The sequence below is a fragment of the Fulmarus glacialis genome, unplaced genomic scaffold (assembly GCF_000690835.1).
Source record: "Fulmarus glacialis isolate BGI_N327 unplaced genomic scaffold, ASM69083v1 scaffold36816, whole genome shotgun sequence".
Lineage (NCBI taxonomy): Eukaryota > Metazoa > Chordata > Aves > Procellariiformes > Procellariidae > Fulmarus > Fulmarus glacialis.
This window is the reverse complement of record NW_009216893.1, coordinates 1,025-21,411: the sequence shown is the minus strand read 5'-3', so window position 1 is coordinate 21,411 and position 20,387 is coordinate 1,025. Positions and strand designations below refer to the sequence as shown.

The window sequence follows — 20,387 nt, the reverse complement described above, 5'->3', positions numbered from 1 at the left end:
TTTCATTCAAGCTCATTTCTAGGCTATGGCCTTTCCTACTGGCCACCACTAATTCAGCCACGTCCTCCTGAGGGCAGGCTGAGAGGCCTTTTGGTTGCCTGGTTTAGACACATCATCCTAGTGAGTGCCATTGCCTGCAAGAAGGACCTTAGCAGTGTTGGCTAAGTGAGGCGTGTGGCGATGGCAGCGCTTACACAGGGTGTGATGCTGTCTGTGCTCAACAGAGTCAGAGGCAGAATGAAAACCTGAGGTCCTTGTTTCTCACATCTCTGCCCCAATCACCACAGTGCGTTTCCTTCTGCTTTCTCAAGCAGACATGAGGTTGCCCTGCTGCGCCGCCTGACCAATGCAAGTGCCATGACTTCAGCACTTGCACTCACTTTATAAGCACTGGACAGCTGCTGTAATGCTTGCAACACTCTTGATGTCACTGTTGAGTTTAAGCCAGTGGTCTATTTTATGATTAGAGATTTTGTTTTTCACTGGAACAACTTCAAGGCTTTTTCATCGCTAGCTAATGTTTATTCCTTGCACCAGTGAAGTGCAGAATGTGGTGAGTGGAAGAAACAGACCGGTCCACAGCAGAAACGGACAACCAGTCAGTCCTGTCTAAGCAGTCCTCAACAAAGCTAATCTCACAAAAACTCAGAAGCTTGCTGAGATTTTTTTCTGGATATGGGAAAACACCAAATGAGCGTTTCTAGTGAGAGGGCTGGGGCGCTTCTCCTCTTCCGCGGCATGCACAAATCACGCTTTCCCTCACCCCAGCCTCTTCTGTGGAGCTATGAGCATCCCGAGGGACAGAATGGAGCAACTCCTAAACACAATAAACATTACTTTGTCTGGGTTAGTTTTTACATTTCTGTGTTTTATTTCTTGTTTTGTTTGAAATGACCTGTACCACAAGAATACAATTTATTTAACAGGTTTTTTCTTTTTTTTTTTTTTTTTTTAGGAGCAGATAATAGTTAAGTAGATACAGTTTATTTCACTGACTGTCTATAACTCCCTGCATCATTCTCACAGCCTCTGTCTCTCTGGCTTCTCCACATAACCCAGCCACAAGAACAACAGAGTGGCCTTTGGCCATATGATTGATTATAGCTAGTGGATACAAAGTGGAAGCTTTTTTTCTCAGCTCCGATTGGTAATAAAAGCTCAACAAGTTACATTCTAGGGTCTTTCTCAATAACTTTTCCACCTAATAGCTGCTTACATGTTTCTGGTGCAGCATGTTTTATTTTATATATTTGTAATAGTTTAAAAAAAAAAGATGACTTAGCTTACAAAGAGAAAAATAATGCCCCCTTAGCACGAGCAATACTGCAAGGTTCCGATTGTTGTCGGGGGAGTTTCTTATAGCTTCACAGTTTTGCTGCAAGGTGTAATGCCCAAGTTTCCCCAAAAACCTAATTCTGTGTGGTATTTTACCTTTTCTTTTAATTGATCCCCATGAAATTTGTTTTACATTACAGGCCAGACACTGCTGTTCCCAGAGAAGAATGTACGCAAAACAGAAGAGCTGGTCACTTTGGAAGAATTGCCTTTTGTAGTAGCTGACGGGTATGTCGTTTCTGTTATCCGCACATGCAAATCAGGGGCTGGAGCTGCTTTTACCATAGCTGCTGGACAGGGGGCTTCATGCTTATTCACTGTCACTGATACACTTACCTCTACAGCTTTGCTTTGCTTTTTTTTAAGTCATAGAGCCCATTTGTGTCCCAAGGCTCAAGCTCCATCATCTTTTGCCCCATGTAGAAGGATAGCTGTATGGCGCTGACTCTGTAACTCCTATATCACAAAGGAATGGCATAAAGAGCACTGACCCAGAACCCACATTCTAGTTCATGTCTCAACTTCCACATCTCCAGACCTTTTTGTAAAAGACTGTGAGCATTCAAAGACCTAAGCAGTTGCTGAAGCCCCATCTCCTACGTCAAAGTGCACTGAGAGGACTACACTAAGATGTTACCCTTCTCTGCAAGCCCAGCCCACTGGGCGTAGCTGGACATGCTCCTCAATTATGGCAGCATGATAGGACTAATGATGCACAGCAGATCAGAGTAACTGGGAAGAGATGCGTGTGATTTCTGCACTGGTCTGAAGGGCCCAAGAAAGCTGATGTGGTTCCCAATATAAGATGGTACAAGCCTTTTAAGGGTTAAATCTAGACAGGTGTTTCTGTCCCAGTTCGTGGGGAAGAGTTTGCATTCCTTGCTTAAAGAGATTAATATATGCTAATTACTGTCTGGTTCAGTTCCCATCCTGCTTCAGAAGCAATGCAAACATTTCCAGGCATATTATCTTCAAGCAATGGGGGATATCCAGGTGGGCTCCAAGATAATGCAGCTGTAATGGAGAAAGAAGGTCCTGGGAAAAAATGCATTTGGTATCTTTATACTGTTCTGCCAAGGCAGGAGTTGCCTCCATACCATAGCCCTACTCTAAATAGCCAGCAGTCTCTGTGGGCTAGAACCTAACTCGGCAGCTCTCCCTAGTCATGTTTTGTAGCTAGTTCTGCCTCCCTGTTCTGGAAAGCAGGCCTGAGTCCAAATACAACAAAGCTGGAAGAGCCTTTTTTTTTTTTTTTTTTTTTTTTTTTTTTTGAGGTGACCTTTCCAGCCAGGGTGCAACAGAGTAAGAATTGCTTCTTAGGATCTTTTCAGCCTGTTAGCCTGTTTTGGGACAGTTACCTTTGCACAGCAGGTCAGGACACAATGTGCTGTGGCTGAGCTGGGTGGGACTCAGCAGGGAAGCAACAGTGATCAAGTGAGTCAAACTTACAGATGATACCACAACCCACCACATTTGTGAGAGCATTTATGCCACAGCCAGAAAGAGTTGCCAGGGTCCAGCACATGGCAAGCTGGCTCTGTAGTGATGGTGTGCATTTCACTTTGGTCCCTCTCAGTCACAGATGGGTACAGGGATCATGCGCACAACCAAAAGCCTCTCATTTTCTCCCCAGCTGCCTCCAGGAGGGAGCTGAGGAGAGAAGCACAAGTATCTGTTCAAAGCACGAGGCTGCTGTGTAATTGCTACCGCTGTGAGCATGGAAGCAGTCCCAGCTCCCATGTACCTTCTGCCCCTTAGGTCTCTGTTGTTTTACTAATGTGCCTGAAGCAAGACTGAATTCCTTTATCAAGTGAGTACAAAATGAGTTGAGAGTAGCTACGACTGTGTAGTGTAGCGAAAACTCAAAGGAGGTGGAACTGAATTAACTCAAGTACCAGGAGTGGGCCGGCCACAAGAGCTGAGAGGTCAGCACGAGTTAGCGCTGCCAGCCTCCCAGCTAGCCTGGGCACTGCTCTGCAGCGCTGCCAGCCCTGCTGTGACACATTCTGCTCTGGTAGAATACAAGCAACCACTGTCTCCCTGATCGCATGCCTCAACCCTGGTTTGGAAGGCTTCCTGGTGGGGGCAAGTTACTCCTCTGCCACACTACCTTTCTCCTGGGCTAGCCAGGAAGGGATGGAAGCTTGAGGGGAACAGTAGACCTAGTGGTGTCTCAAATGTAGGTCAGAGGCTTTTTCGCACCTCTACTGCCATGCCGCTGACCACAAAACAGACAATACATTCAGGTTTCATCACCTCAGGCTGGCTCAAAACTAAGTGGCCCAGAAAATGAAATCTCAGAGAATGACAACAGCCAGTTTTGTCCGTCATCCACATTCCCCTCTGGCTACTGGGAATGCAGCAGTTGTGGTTTAGGCAGCAGATCTAAACCAGGGCTTGGAGACAGCAGGAACCTGGTTACATGAGAGGAGTAAATAAACATACATACCCCACTTCTTCTCCCACGACCTTAAGGTCAGGTATCTGCTTTCCCATCAGCGAGAAAAACCTCTTACCAGGTCCAGGTATAATATATACTAGCTCTTTTGCTGCTGTTGAGGATCAGGGGATGAGGCAGGGGAAGACAGTAGTTGAGATACAGGGGGTTTCATGCCACCCTCTAATTTATTTCCCTAGGCTGCCACAAAAAAGCAATCTCTCAGGCCCAAGAGCTGCCTCCTCCGAAAAGCAGTGCCCTTGATTCCTAACTAGCATTTGGCAATAAGCCTATGTCTCTGTGGAGGCAAAGAGCTATCACTTTAACGAAGTCTAGGAAAGCCCTGGTTTGGGGTGTATTTATACTTGGGCAGTAACCATGCAGACAAAGCCTTGTGTTCTCTGCCACAAGGAACAAGTGGGGAATGGCACTCAGCTGAGCTGAAGAGGCAGGTTTGATACCCTATGGGGTAAAAAGTGTGGAAGAATTGTAGTTAGCACCACATAGGAGAGGATGCAGAGATTATCAAGTCAACCCAGCACTGAAGCATAACATCAGGCTCTTTTTTGTCTTTCTTGCCATCTGGGAAAGGAAACTTGCATTCTCTCAGGGTCATACATCCTACCTCTTCAGGGGCCTGCGGGGATTGTACATGGGAGGGACTAGCCAGGCGTAATGACACACTGTACAAGGTCGCAGAATATCTTACACAGTTAGGAGCATCTTTCCCGGTAAGAAGTGGGGCCTGTATGTACAAGTGTTAGCTGTTGCTAGAGGAGCCTGGGAGGCAGCTGTTTTGATCAGGAGAGGTCCAGCAGCACTCTTCTCCAAAGGAGCATCTGCTCTATGGTTAGAGCCAGAAAGGTGACAAGAAGAAGGACCCTGGCTGCTTCCCTTTCTGTCTGACCCCTCACAACACCAGCAGATAAAGTTTATATTGACTCTATTCTTCCTCTCTTCCCGCTTCTGTCCCCACTCCCCCTCCAGCACTGGCGGAGGGAGCTGGGGAGCAGGCAGCCTGGACAGCACTGAGAGCATCACTGCTCAGAGGGGCTGAGCTCCGATGACCACCTCAACAAGTGCATGAGCATATTCTGGTATTTCCCACAGAGAAAACAAACGAAAAAAAGAGAAACAGGTGACTGATTAAAAGAGTTTCCCCCCTCCTGTACATGAGATTCTGCAGTCACGCCGACAGATAGACATTAAATAATTCTTCCATAATAAATGATTGGAGATAAAAGCCGGCGGTGGCTGCTGCTGCTGTTTGGATTGCTCCGTTGTCTGCATCTTTGTTTCTAGTTTGTTCCCCGGCCACTGTCGGCTGGCGCTGGGGCTGTCAGACCTTTGCCTCTAGCATTTCTAGGAAGAGTTTATGCATGGGAACCTTGCCCTGCAGTTTGATGCTGTAGAAGTGCTGCACAGCTTTGGCGGCCGTCTGCCGCAGAAGGGGCAAGGTCAGGAGCAGCTTGCCTGCTCGCCGGGGCTCCTCGTTGCGCTGACTCAGCTCGTAGTCCTGCAGGGCTTCGTGGAGAAGGTCCTGGAGTTTCTGCACTGCATCCATGTCCTCTATGTGCATAGAGTCTAGGGGGGAGGGAGAAAACATAGCAAACAGACAAGTAAGTCAGACATGACGAAGGGAATCCTTTATGGTCCTGAAGCTAAAGATGCTTTCTTTCCTTTTCTTTCTTTTCTGTTTTTTTTTTGGTTTTGTTTTGGTTTTTTTTTGGGGGGGGGAAGGGTGGTAGTGGTGGTTGTTATTGTTGTTGTTGTTGTTGTTGTGTTGTTTTGTTTCTTAAGGGGAAAAAAAACCACCTTGCTGGCAGGTGTTGGTCCTGCTGCTGTGAAGTTCAGCATCAGCCCAATGAGTTGGCCCTAGCAGTGCAGGGACAGTAAGTTTGTCAGGGGTAGGTGACACATTGTGCCCTGTGTGCTGCCCATTTTGCCAGCCACCCCAAGGCTGTGCAGGGGGTCAGCCGGCGGCCTTTGTGACTTGCACATTCACTTGCCCTCCATGCCTCTTATGGGGAGAGTCACCCTGCAAGGGGCAGCAGCTGCTGTGCTGCCGCTTGGGAGCAATCTCATTAAGAATAATTAACACTGCTATAGCACTTCATCTGTCTAAACTGCCTAATTGCCATGCAGCTGCTCAGGGTGTCAGCAAGACAGAAAAGCCCCAGTAGGTCACAACCAGTGTGCCCAGGGGTGTTGCCAGCCCCACCTTTGTGCATATGCCCCTGTTTTCAGAGCCTGCCAGCAGCTGCTCAGGGAGCTTCCTGCTTCAGTAAAGGAAACCCGCACCTCCTGCAAGGCCTCTTCCTTTAGGCTGCCAGTTAGTTTTCTACAAGCTGCCGGAGGGGCTAGCAGGGTTTGCGTGGCTAGCACAACTCCTTGGTGTATCTCTGAGGCAAAGGTAGCTGGTAGTGGCCCAGTCCAGGGTCGAGCTGGGGAACCCGAGTTGAACACAGGCTGCTAAACTTGTGGGTAAGTCATGGTGACAGAGGGCAGCACCAAGGAGCAGAGAGGTTAGGTTAGAGAAGCTAACCAAGCACAGCATCACTGAAGGTTTTTCTCCTTTTCATCTTGCTGATACTTGCTTCCTTCTTACAACCCTGACAGAGCTGGAGACACTGTTCCCTTGTCTTCATTGTTCAGAGACTTTTAATCGATACTGAAGCCATTGATAAAGACTTCTGCCACAGCGCAATGAATCCAGAAGCAGCAGCGAAGGGACACTACAGCAAGCACACATGCACAGATGTAGTTGCACCGTCTGCCACTGCAGCTGGGCCTTGCAGTGTGGCAGTGCTCTGGCTCAGCCCACACACATAAAACACAATTGTGAGGACATGGGTTCCTCAGTGTGACAGCAGTGAAGGGGAGAAAGCTGGCTGAAGCACCAAAATCTCTCTAGAAATATGTGTCATCTCTATAGAGAGCACAATACAAATTAGAGACTGTGAATTTCTTAAGATATATGTACAGTAAATGCTATTTATGATGCATGATTTATAAAGTATTACAATAGTTGGGAAAATATCATGTCTAGCAAGAAAGCTGTTTAGGAAGCTGTTTAGAAGGAATGCACTAATTAGAGGATATTAAAGGGTTGTATTTCCAAGAAGCCTACTGAGGAAGGATTGTTCTTGCTGCATTTGCTTTTTGTATCCAAGAGACCAGGCAAAGAAGCTCAGAGAAGGGCTGGTAGGTCATCACAATGACCTGAGCTAGCCACAGAGGTTGATTCTGAAAAGTAGGGAGGGAGGAGCATGTTGCCAAGTCAGTCTGTCAACTTCTCCCAGCCAGGTAGCACCTCTGGAAAATTTCCATGCACCATCCAGGAGAAGTGAGTGGGATCTGTTTCCTGCCAAGTTGCAGAGCTCATTTTGGAGACTGGAAGCATCAAGAGCTGGAGCTTGGTGCAAAATGTCCTCCAGCCTTTCTGTTTAATGTCCTTCTAGCTAGGGGCACAAAGGGGAGAAGTAATCACAGTCTATCAGAGTTTGCAGATCCTAGTGGATGCTAGAAGCACCAGGCAATGAGCCATGCTTCAGGTTGAAGTGGGTGCTCTGTTTTTTGGGAACTGATGCTGCTGTACAGTAGACAGAATGCCAAAGCTGCGCCCTTCTGCCACGTGACTTCTGTAAGGTGACCAGACTTAACAGCACTAAGTAACTAGATGTATACAGGGAGAGGAATTGGGGAAATAAAGATCAAAGCCTGCCCCAACCCCCCACTCTTTGCTGAAAGAAGCTCAAAATTGGCAGCTGACTGCAAGAAAATAAAATAACATTGCAGGATTAATTTCCTTGCAATCCATCAGTGAGCTGGTGTCGATGGCATTGATAAACTGTTAATTACAAAATCAATAGCTATGAATTTTTACAGCTGTCAGAGCACTGAGGTGGAGGGAGGCTGCCTGACCATGTCCCTGAGGATCAGTTGGCCTAGAAGTCAGGCTTCATGTCAGGAGCCCTTCTCTAGCACTGCTGGCATGGGGTACAGGGCAGGTGTGAGAATGGACAAGGCCCACTGCCTTCCCACCTAACTCCTTTCTTGCAGCTTCTGGCAGAAGCAGGAAGGGCAGGGACCTCACAGGACCCATTAGTACAGAATTTGCTACACATCCCCTTGCCGGATCCAGACCTTGTTCACTCCATCTCAGTGCTAAAATGCATTGGGGTAAAAAAGTGGAAATAAGGTTTGGCCAGTCTGGGATGTCCTTAACTGAACACGTGCTGTATGCTAACCTGGAGAGCTCTTCAATACACAGGTTGATCAATTTGTATTCCTAAGGAAAGGGGACCTAGGAATGCCTAAGAAGGGACTGCTGACTCTGAAGGGTAACAAGTTAAGTCTACAGCACCCCTACTCTGTCAAAAAATGGGTGATCATATTGTTGGGGCTTGCCTGCTGCTCTGGGCATTAAGAATTCATTTCTCAGCTCTCTAAAATACACTTACTAAAGACAGAGTTCGCCTGAATTATCTTTGCCAGTCCCAGCAGATGTGTCCTTGGTGCATTACACTGAGGACTCAGAGATCAGCCACAGCTCTGGCAAGGTCGGCCTACTGTCAGCTTCTCCTCTAGTGAAGAGTGAGTGAGCTCCCATTTCTGTTTTCATTTGTTTTAATTCCTAGAAACAAAGGGTCAATATACACAGGGCTGCAAGGAAGAGAGGAAAGTCCCTGGAAGCTGGGTTGCATGAGCAATTACACCCAGCAGGGATAGGGGAAATTCAGGAATTTATCTATATGGGAGGCAAGGCAGCACAGGTCTGGGCAGCACAGGTGCTAATCTAAGTGCTCAGCTGTAAACCCTCTCTGACCCAAGGGAGCTGAGGCCTGGCCCAGAGGTAGTCTGCATTGCTACCATTTTAGGAATCAGCTGTTTGCATACAAGCACATGCAGGCTCTGCAAGTTTACTCCATGTCAGAAATACACTAAGAAAAATAACTTCTATGAAAAGAACGTGAAAGTTGAATGTAAGGTTACATTAGAAAAATACACTTGCCCTATTCTAGCTTCTTTATATGTATGTAATAGATGATAGCCATGATAAATCATGGCTAATTACATGAAAATTGAGATCTTGTGCTTTACTTTCATACGTTTCAGCAAGACAACAAAGCAGGATTTTGGTGGATTATGCTCTTACATAGCTACACTTCTAGCTGCACTAGGAGAAACCAGTGAAGTCAGAATGGCTTTTCCCATCCAGCTGAGAACATGCTTTGGCCTGTGCATCCTGACCCTTACCTTGGTTTCTTTACTCCACAGTGCTGGAAGCAGAACCCCAAAGCAGCTGATGAGTGTTGGTTGTTCTGCTCTTTGCTCAGTGTTTCTCTACTCCTGACACAGACTGTCCCATAAGGCAACCTGGGCTTAGTCCTGGCAGCACAGTGAGCAACATCAGCAGAGAGTGCTTCTGTTGCACTGTGAGGAACTTGACAGCACCAAGGCTCAAGTCCTGCAGTGTCTTTGCTCATAGCATGGGCCAGATAAATGTCCTGGTGTGGCACTTATCCTGTCACCCTGTCACAACCACTACCTTAGCACTGCAGCCTCTCTGAGGAGCCCTTCTCCCTGTTTAATCCCGTGACCTTCCTGGTAGACAGGAGGCAGGTTCTTTAACAAGAGTTGATTACATTGCCAAAAGCCACTGCCCCACAATCGAGAGAGGCCAGCCTTGGCCATCTGCCCATCCTGGTTCAGTGGCAAAGTGAAGGCAGCAATTAGAGCTAAAAAAGCAATATATGAGAAATTGAAAAAGGGAACTAGATAGCAATTTATATGAATCAGAAGTTATGAAGTGTAGAAAATCGATACGGGAAGTGAAGGACATCGGAGGAAAATCCATGACTGGAAGGACAATAAAGAAGTTTTATAAATATTTAAGAAATAGAAGAAAAATGACCATTTGTAGGGGGGCTCTGTTCACCTAGAGATGATTAAACTATTAATAGCAGTGCAGAGGAGACAGAAGTCCTCAGTGAGTGTTTCTGTCCTGTTTAGAAAAAAGAAGCATTATGTACCTATATTATATGAAGATGATGAAGACTTCTTAGTCTGTTGTTTATGTAAGAAGATGTTAGACATCTGTTAGGGACAAACTTTACAGAAACCAGCAGAGCTGGATAACTTGGCTTTAAGAGTTCTAAAATTGCTGCCTGAGGCCCATCTAGGGCAGATTAATGATTAACAAGTCTTGGTATTTTTGAGAAATTCAAAATGACTGGAAAAGTTCTAATGATGCACATATTTTCCTAAGTCTTATCTAATAATTGCCACGCTAGCCTGATGTGAACCAGGGCAAAATAAAGGGGGGGGTGGGGGGTGGGAAGTGACATTCAGTTAAGACTTATAAGATGGTATTACAACTTCTGCCAGTCAACCTGATACTTTGGAATAGAGGTCTCGTCAAACAAACCTGATTTCACCCTCTGATGAGATTACAAGTTTGGTTGATAAAGTTAACTGCATAGATATAATAGACTTAGGCTTTTATAAGGCACTTGGCTTAGCACCACAGGACATTTTCATTAAAAAATTAGCACTATGCAATATCAATAAAGCACACTTTCAATTGATTAGTAACTGGCTAGATGACAGATCTCAAAGTAGCTATCAGTGGTGAATCATCCCTGAAGGAGGAGTTTTCTAGTGGAAATCCACAGGGATCAGTAAAAAACCAGATGCTACTCAACAGTTTTATCAATGAGCTGTAAGTAATTTTAATTTTTTTCTTTTAAATTGCTGCTGCTAAAAAGTATGGATGGCAAAGAGGAACAGAATGGTGTAAAATGGTGAGGATAGGGTAGCTTCACAGCATTCTGGACCCCTTGCTTACACTTGAAGTAATATATCTGTAGCCAAGGAATGTAACTATGGAACAGGAACTTTATTGTGTCAAGCTGTCAGTTGTAAAAAGACCTGGGGTCATAGGACACAGCTCAACAAAGACCAGTATCTGGAGGCTGAACTCAAGCAAACTGATGAAGATATGGTGCCTTTTTTTTTTTTTTTTTGCTGAGAGAATGATAAATTATTAGAGTCAGCTACCACGAAAGATGTAGATTCCCCCTATTTTAATCCCTTCAGCTTCACACTGGTGTCTTTCTGGAAGGCAACTTGAGCCAAACACAGATATTGGACTCACTGCTGGGCTGCAAGGGTGAATTCTGTGACCTGCAGGATGCAGTTTGGCAAGAAGATCTGATGTGAGACAATGAGACTCAAGGGATGTAGAGGGAGCCCTCGTCACATAGTAGCTTTAGCAGTTTCCCTTTCAGAAGGGACAAGTGAGCAAATACGTGTCTGGCTTTTTTGCAACATCAGTGCAGCACACAGCACCTCTTGCGTCTCCCACAGCCTGCTGGACTGAGGGCTGCAGCCCTCCCCAGACTGAGATGGAAGGCACTGGGCTGAGGGCCCTGGCCTTTCTCATCCTCTTCACAAGAAGAAACAGAACAGGCAACATCAGGCTTCTGCCAGCATGTCTTACTCTCTACCATCCAGATCCACACTGTCTCCCAGTTAAAGGGGGATTCAGTGTCTGTGGTCACTGAACATCTCCAGGACAGGACCAGGCAGCCCCAGTCCTGCAGCTTTTTGTGGGATTTGAAATTGGGACCAGGGTTTCCCTGTTTGCTGTAACTGACCAACGCTACTGAGGTGGATGCAGGCGTGGCTCACGTCGCCTCTTCTGAACTGACAGTACTGGAGTCAGCTTGCTAGGGGAGAAGGGCTCCACAGTCTTTCTTCTTCTGCCAGAAACTAGCAGCCAGCCCATCCCTGCCTGGCTCCACTCCCTAATACAGGGCCAGAGCACAGCTGGGGCTCTAGCTGCAGCAAGCCTCATTTCTCCCTGCTCTCCAGCTTAAGTCCTGCTCTGTGGACAGAGAGGAGCTTTGAGGATGTTGCATGACACAGGCAGAGCACAGTCTCGGGCAGTAGGCTCTAGTTTCCTCCCAGGCCAGATAACAGCGTGGGCCTTGACTCCCTGACAGTGAGGCTGGCTGGGCCAGGGCTGTACCTGAGTTGGCGAGGGCCAGAGCTTTGAGCGTGACAAACTCCTCCTTTTCCACCTTGAGCTTCTTGTAGCGGCGCACCAGTTGTAGGATGGCCAGGTAGAGCTCCAGCAGCCCCGTCAGACGAGAGTGCTCTTCATCCATGATGTAGTCCTCTGCATAGACAAGCTTGTCCTCATACGGCAGGGAGCGGTACACAATGCCCAGGATGAGGATTTCCATCCAGGCGCTCTGCAGGAGGCTCATCTGGTCCCCAAGGGAGAGGTTGGAGAACCCTGACAGGGCAAAAGACAAGCAGGGTCAAATCAGTGTGCAGCAAAGCCTCTAGGAGCCTGGGGTCCTTAGTTTCCCTGGGGTTCACCGCAAGCACTCTCCCCCATTGGCCTGCTGCTTTCAAAAAAAAAAAAAAAAGCTTACTAAAGTGACCCTGTCTCTGTGGCAATCAGGACATGTGGACCTTACCCTTCTCTTTGCTCCCATGCCCACCCACAGCCTCAAACAGGAGTCCTGGTGCTCTGACTGCATTTATGGCAACCCAAGGTTAATGATAACCTCTTTTCAATGATCTCTGCTTCTTTATAGCAGCAGCAGCTGTTTTGTATCACATTGTCCTGCTCACTGTTCTTCTGTAGTTCTGTACTGCAGCCTATTTAGTCTGCCCCAGCTGACCAAAGAGCAGAGAAGAGCTCCAGATGGCAGAAAAGAGGGCTTCTGATGGGATGGGAGGAAATGACACAGGCCCAAATTGCAAGCATACCACAATCTCTGATTTTGGCCAACATGAGAAAAGTTCCTGCCACAACAGAGCACTGAAATGCATTCAAAAGGTGAAAAACGTTTGTGAACAGAATCCTCTTCTATTCCTCGTCACATTCCTCCCTGAGCTCCACATCATCAGCTTTCTCCACGTCACAGCCAACAACCCTACCCAGTGTCAAAAACACCTTTATGGTGCCATACAAGTACCTAAATCGCAGCCAAACCCAGTAGCAACAGACCCAGCACCCAGCAGTGAACCAAGTCATTCTCCTCAAATACAGAAAGAGGAATCACCATCTGGAGATAGACCCCCCTGACAGCCCCAGAGCCCCCTTGAGAAATTGGAGAGGCCAAAACACAGAGGCATTGTCTGCCCTGAGGGGGGAAAAAAAAGTGCATGGGAAGGAAAGTTGTGTCTGTTATGTTCTCTGTACCAGATACACTTAAAGGCCAGACCATGAAAGGTCCTGGGAGATGGGCACTGTGCAACAGCCATTACAGACAGGGATGCCAAGCATAGTGTGTTGGTCCCATTTAGGCAGCTCCTGCCCACCACTGACAGGCAGGGACACTGCTTTTTGGCAGCTCCTTGCGTTTAAAGGTTCCCAGGGCTGTGAGAGAATGGGACACCCAGGCACCCCTCAGCTTGGGGGACAATGCTCCACCAGCCTCCCCTGCCGGTTTTCTCCCCAGATGCTTACTAAGCCTCAGGGCTCACCAAAAGGCCTGTGGGCTCATTAGCCTCTGTGAACGAGCCTCCCAGTCCCTCTGGCTGTGTGCTAGGCTCAGCAGGACTCCTTTATCCCCACAGCCCTCCCTGCTCACTGTTCTTGGCCCCGCATCGGGGCCTAGGTAGCCAGCCACCATGATGATCATTTGATTTCTCTTGTTATCAAGTTGGCAATTAACAAAAGAGCTGATGATTGCTATATTGACTGACTGTGGGTTCTCTTTTTCCATCTGCACTATCTCAGCTGGGGAAGGGAAGGCAGAAGGGTGGGTTAGTGGTATTTATTTATCACTACGCCATGTTTTGTGTTTGTGTTGCCAGGGGAAGCAAAGGGTGATAATGGCCTGGCAGCCCTTGGACATCCAATTTCCCTTATCAGGCCACTGAATAGAAAAGAGGCCCCAGGCCACATTAATTAACAGATACCAATCAGCTGTCACGTGTTGTGTGTGCAAGGTCTGAGGGGAGCAGTGGGTGGGAGGGAAGAATCAATAAACCATTGGGGAGGAGTGCCAGAGGGAACGGCTAAAGAGGAGTCCAGGGTACTGGGGAGAAGAGCTGCAAATCCAGCTCCATGACTGTGAGATTGATTCCTGTACAGCACAGCCTGTGCTCCATGTAGCCCTGCACCTGGTGAATCCCACCCCGTGCTCAGGCTGTGAGTACTTCAGGGGTGCTTCATCCTTTGCCTCACCCTTCTGCCCCTTCCCTCCTGCAGTCAGTATTGTGCTGCTCCTGAATGCAGCCCTCCTGACTGAGTCCAAGTGCAGGCTGATGCAGCTCAAAGGCTTGGGATCCTGTCTCCCCAGGTCTCCTGCTTGCTGCACAGGAACTGATGAGGTTAGCCCTGAGACAGGAGTAATGGTGCTGTGCACAGCCATTGTCACAGTCTCTAGCACCTGGAATCTCTCCTTTGGTCACCCCTCTCCTAGCTCTGACCATGGAGAACAGCCCAGCATTTACTCTGCTGCCTCAAGTCCAGTTTCTGGGTCAGTCACGTGGCCTTTTTGCATCTTCATTCCCCATCTGGATTACAAAAAGGGTTATGCCATCACCTCACTGCGGTCTGCCGATGAAGTTTGTTAAAGATTGAGAAACAGTCGTGTAGTAGAGTGAGAGGATTCAGGACAGACATGGCTCACACTTTTCTACTAGAGAATAAAGTAGAAAAATTGACTTAACCCTAGCCCTGTACATCACATCCAGCATCTCTGTTAATCACTCTTTCCCAGAGGCAATTATGCCAGGTGGGAATTGCACAGGAGAGACCATGCTTTACCCTGTGCCAAGGAGAACAGAAGAGCTAGCTGCAATTGCCCTACCCACCTGGGAAAGCCCCCTGCCAGAAGCACTCCAAGGTAGCCAACAACTCTAGTTCCAGGAGGCAGGCGTGAGGGAGGGAGTGCTGTGGTGCCAAGCCTGGACTTGAAATGTCTGACAGAATTGGGACCCTTTTCCTCCAGTGTTTACACATGTAGAATGCAAGGGCTGGAGGACTGTGCCTGTATCATTGCAGTGTGCACAGACAAGGGAAGATCATATAACCTGGGGTCTCCCATGCTATAAAACTTGAGATCGGGAAAGGTTATTTCACCTCGCCAAAATCACAGGCTTGCTATTACAGGTTTATAACACCGGAGAACCTCTAGTTGTGAAATTCAACTGCCTCGCCATTTTACAGCTCCCAGGAATTGCTAGAGTCCATCCCTTTTGCATTCCTGAGCTGTTTGATGGCACAGCATCCAGAAAGTGCCCCTAGTGATCTGTTTCTTGCTGCTTTTCTCAGGTCTTATCCTGAAAGGTGCTGAATGCTCCACTGCCATCTCAGGGCTCCCAGAAGAGGAGCCTCTGTCTTTAGCACAGAGCTGCATGCATGTTTCCCTCCTTCCCAAGTGCAGGTTGAGAAAAGCTGCTTTATTTGCAATAACTGATGTGACATTCAGTTTTTTTATTTTTTGTGATTTTTTTTTTTTTTTATTTCAGTGGTTTGGCAGTGGGAGCTCCCAGAATTAAAAAAAAAAAAAAAAAAAAGTCACATAATTTGTGGCAAGTGGAGTTCATAATCTGTTAATTTATTATCATTTCTGTCATCCTGGAGGGCCATTAGCAGAGGTAATAAAGGGAGATGTAATTATAGGATCTGAGGCCACTCCAGACACAGCTGCTGTCACTCCACTTGCCATATTTCATTCTGTGCTAGTACTATCGTCTTCCTAGTGAGAACAGCACAACAGCTACCCTGGGAGAGCCTTCGTTGTCACCCCTAGAGAGAAGTCTTGTCTCCCTGCATCCAGGCATGCAGAAAAGGTAGATGTTGTTCAAAGACAATTAGCACAGGGGGGAGGGCGAGTAGTGGGGAGGGGGCCTTATACAGAGCGGGCCAACTCCACAATGCCTAAGCATGGCTTTTGAGCTAATGGCTAATAAGGCTATTGAGCTAATAACATTTGCTAAACACCATTAAATCATGCTTTCTTGTTATCATAGGAGAGTGTCTTTAAGCTTAACTGATTTTATTTGCTAACACTGGGGGGTAGAATTTTGTGTCGACACCTGGGATCCTGAAGGGTTGGTACGACTTTAACGTCACACTGTTCTTTACCAATTCCAGTGTGAACACAAGGCAGGAATATGTGACTTTTGTTCCTTTCTCCATCTCTCTCTGTCCAAGAGTTCATGCATACAGGAAGCAATGTCCTGTTTTGCTCAAAATCCTTGGAAGGCAGAAATATGGGGCATGGATAATCTAGAGACCTGGCAGCCTCCTCGCCCTGCCCTGCTCTGCCCCCTTGCTGCCTAACTCAGTATGTTTCATACTTGTTTCAGAACTATAGGGTATTTTGTTCCATTTTTATGAACTGTCTTTTATTATGTTTGTTTCTCAGTACTGCTCCCTTGTGTAACAATCTCTGAGCTCTCTCCTGTACACATAGTCCTGTTATAATACTGCTGCTGGTCTGAACTGTGCCATGCTGATGGCTGTTACTGTGTTGCAGGGCCTTTGATAGGAAAGGAAAATACACACAGAAAATTGAGATGATGGCAGGTATGTCCTGGCTGTCAGAAAGGAGAGGAAGAGCCCCTTTCACAGTGCAGGAGTAATCTCTACTATACTCCTGTTCTGGCATAATATCACCATGGCAGGCTGGAAAACTCTGTAGGAACTCGGAGCTGAGCATCCCACACTCATCCCTCAGCCACAAGCTGGGGAACTAAAGCAGGGCACCCTGTGCGAACAGAAATGGCCAAGGTTAGAAGAACATGCAACAGCACCTCACTGGGCAGCTGTAGCAGCTAATTGCATTGTATTAAAACCATTCCTGTTAACACTCCAAGTACTGGGTTAGTAGAGCAATCCAGGCTGAGTTCCCTAATCGCCACTGTAACCCCACTTGTGATGAATCAGCCCCAGATGGATTCCAGCACTAGTGACGGGTGTAATCCCTGCAGGTACTGCAGATCTCGTGTAAGAAGGGCACCACTGAGATTAACCTCTACTCAGAAACACTGTTCTCAAAAAGTTTCTCCAGACCTTATAGTCCTACCACATAACAGTCCGTATTCCATACAGCCCAGGAAACCACTAGCTCTTGAGTCACAGGAGAAATACTCCCTCTGAAAAAAGAGAAGCAGGCACAAAAAAGCCAAAAGAGGAGGTACAAAGAGAAGCAAAATACATGGGAGAACTAAACTGTCTGATCACTCGTGCTATGATGCCTCACCAAACAAGGAAGAATGTAAAGCCAAGAAGCAAAGCAAGAGAACACAGACCCATGCAGTGGAAGACACAGACAATGTGCAATATGGGTTAAATCCTGTGATCCTGTGGCTGAGCCTCAGATATTCTCCTGACACAAGGAAGGGGGACAGAAGGCAGGAGATAACTGTAGAGACCTGTTCGTAGCTGCAGAGAGCTATGAACTTCATAGTAAGCATCTGAAGCAGTCTTTGGAAAGCAGCCACATAAACGCCAAGGACATCCCCTAAGTTCCCTGGCCAACCTTCTCCACACTCAAATTCAACCTATCTTTTTGGGGGCATGCGAGGAACTAGAGAGAGGGGGCATTTTCCCTTCCCAGTCCAAATCTTTGTCCCCAGAACCCCCTCAAGGGGCCATGTCTGCTTCTTCAGCCTGGGTCCGTCCTACCTGCAGGTGTGAGACACTTGCTATGTCACTCAATCGCACAGGCACCCTCACTGGTTATAGCCAGTGAGCCTTCAGAGACTAGTCACATTGCCAATAAGGTGTCCTCAGTATTTGTCAGCGTAGAAGCCTGGAGATTCACTGACAATAGTGAGTATGTCCTCCATCCCACTGGGCTTTGTTCTGTGATGAATCCAGTATGACAAAAGCTTTCCTGAGTCAGGGCAAGAATGCCCACTACAGACAGGGTGGGTACCTGCCTTGTCATTAGCAGTAAAGTCCAGTCACTGCCGTAACATTTATTCATCTATACACACAACAGACCTAGGTCACGTTGATGCAGTGCAAAATCACTGAAGTCCACCGTACCATCCCAACGGCTGTTTCCTGAGTGCTTTTGCTGTGCCACTCAATGCCAGGTACAACCAAGAACTTTATCATATCATCTCGAAGTCTTCTACATAATCCCAGGGCGCACACACATATAGTCATCAATTTATGCACCTACACCATAGGTTATATTGGAGTTTGTTACCAATGAGGACCCACCACAAGCAGTTTTCTGCGACAGTGATTTCCACCCATCACTATATGTAAAAATCCTGGTTGAAGACAAAACTGATAAGCACAGTGATAGCTCACTTTGCTGTTCATGCTTACATCCTTGTAATTCCTCCTATTTACCTGGGATGTGCTTTGCCCAGCCAATGATCACCACCAGTTCCCTGTCTGCCAGGTCACAGAGGGTTGTCAGGGCTTTGATGTCACTCTCTGGCATGGTTGGATCAGGCATGGCATAAATCTTCTCTGGCTCAGCCACCAGCAAGTGGGAGACGATCTTAGTCACTGCACATTTCAAAGGAGAAGTTGTTGTTGTATCTCTGATGACATATAACAGTAAAGAGTCATAACAGCCCTTTCTAAAAGGACCTTCCTGGGATAAGAGATGACTATAGAGGCCATAGCATGTCAGAAATGGTTTTGGTCACAACAGGAGGAGACTACACTGCAGCTACATAAGCTGTAGCGATCTGCCTATGCCAAACCATCCTGCAGGGATGACAAAAGCAGGAAGCTACTGTAAGGTTGTCAGCCATTGTCTCAGGTAGGTCCAACAAGGGGAGGAGGACGCATGAATAATCAGTTGGTGGGATGTGGAAAAGTTTAGAGAACTATGGGTAGTATGGAAGAGAGAAATCAGTATGGGACCTGTTTTGTTAACATAGCTTGGATACAGGAAAAGATCAGAATATCACTAAATTGTTTTACATAATCTCCTAGGAAAGGTCTGGTATTTAACCTTAGGTATAATGAATACAGCACCTGAGCTGTACCTTAGGCGTACCTAATCTACCTCTGCACTATGATCAAAAGAAAAAAATCCTAGTGCTGGTGACTGAAACGGGAATCAGAAGTGACAACTGCTCCACTGTATGTTTTGGGAGACCAATAAAAAGAAACATAGTGGTTGCTCAGAGGACCACAATTCAAGACCAATACGTACGTGGCTTTTTAGCTGGGGGAGGGATCTGTAGGCTCAGGTAAGTGCTACTCTCAGAATCCAGTCTCCTCTTGTATTTCTGACGGCCTCCACGGACTCGATCCAGACGAACACCTGCAGGTAAAACAAGATAAATCCTCATGATTCCTTAGTGCTACAGGGAACCTTGACATGGAGATGCTAAAATTTGCTAAGTAAGACGTTCCTCCCACTCCAGGGAGCTTCCCTCTCCCAAACACTTGAGATCTCAGCTGAACCCAGCAATCCCAATAATACCAGCTAGACTGCCTCTAGCTCTAACCATGCTGCTGTGAGCTTTACTTTTATTCAAAATATTAATGAAGACAGAAATTAACCCATTCAAACTCTTGAATCACCAGCAATCTGATGGGCAAATGAAAAGCTTCAGACCTCAATGCCCTCTAGATGATATTGCTTTTAAAAAGAAAGACTTTAAATGTCAATCAAACCTGCAGTTATAAAAATAAGCTTTTAGATTGTTCTTAAAAATGAGAAGTTAAATGTTCTGTGACCTCTCACTGTTTATATTTGACAAAAGTGACCTATAGCAAATAGATTATGAACTATGAGTTCAGCAAAGATGTTTCAGCCTTGATCAAGTAAGGCAACTGTAATAAAAGTAGAACGCAAATAAATAGAAACAACCTCTACTACAATAAAGCAATGATAAAGCTGAAGTAGGGAGACACTGAAGAATTTGTTGCAGCTCTTTCAAAATACAGTGAATCAAACTGCAAATAGCACATTAAAAACAGTTCCCGGTGACTGGGAAACACCAGTGACTGCCACCATGCAAAAAACCATAGCAGCATCAATAGACTAGGAACAGCAGCTGAACTGCTGTATCAGTACAAAATACAATGTTAAAAACAAATAGTGAAAAAAGCCATAGATATTTGTCCAATTGTCAGTTATTTCTGGCCAGCCATACAGTCTCTGGTAATCAGTTCTTGTGAAATTGGGGTAATTCAGTCTTGCTGGCAGAAACAGCTATTGCAAAACAAAAAAATCTTTCAAGGTAAATGTCGGAGCATTCAAATAGAATAAAAATACGAATTTACACTATATAAGTACTTCCTTAGAAACACACATGAGTTTATCTAGTCTGATCACAGGAACCGATTATGTGAGACACTTCCTAATCACATCGAGCCATTAATATTTTGCAATCAATCCACCACATAAACACAAACAACTAAAAGCAAACACTCCAAATCAGTTTTGAAGGGCTGCTTTTTGAACAACCTGAAAAAATCTGCAGTCTGCTGACAAATATTCTACCCTAGAAAAATACTCTACACTGTGCGTTTCAATGCCACATTTGCTTACTATGTCATGGAAAAGAGAAAGCTTTTACTGTAATGCTCATATCAGCCCCACTTGCACCACATGAAACCGTTACTTGCCACAACATCTAGATCCTGATACTC

The 20,387-nt window shown here is 46.4% G+C and overlaps 1 protein-coding gene across 1 annotated transcript; it reads right to left on the bottom strand.

The window, feature by feature from the left end:
- Window positions 1-5,111: 5,111 nt before the first annotated feature.
- Window positions 5,112-19,050, bottom strand: LOC104078012 (steroid hormone receptor ERR2; the record flags this gene model as incomplete). Its single annotated transcript, XM_009579468.1, has 4 exons — window positions 5,112-5,356; window positions 11,808-12,077; window positions 18,120-18,281; window positions 18,940-19,050. Coding segments are annotated over 4 exons (788 nt in total), but the record flags the coding sequence as incomplete, so codon positions are not given.
- Between the last annotated feature and the right edge of the window lie 1,337 nt (window positions 19,051-20,387).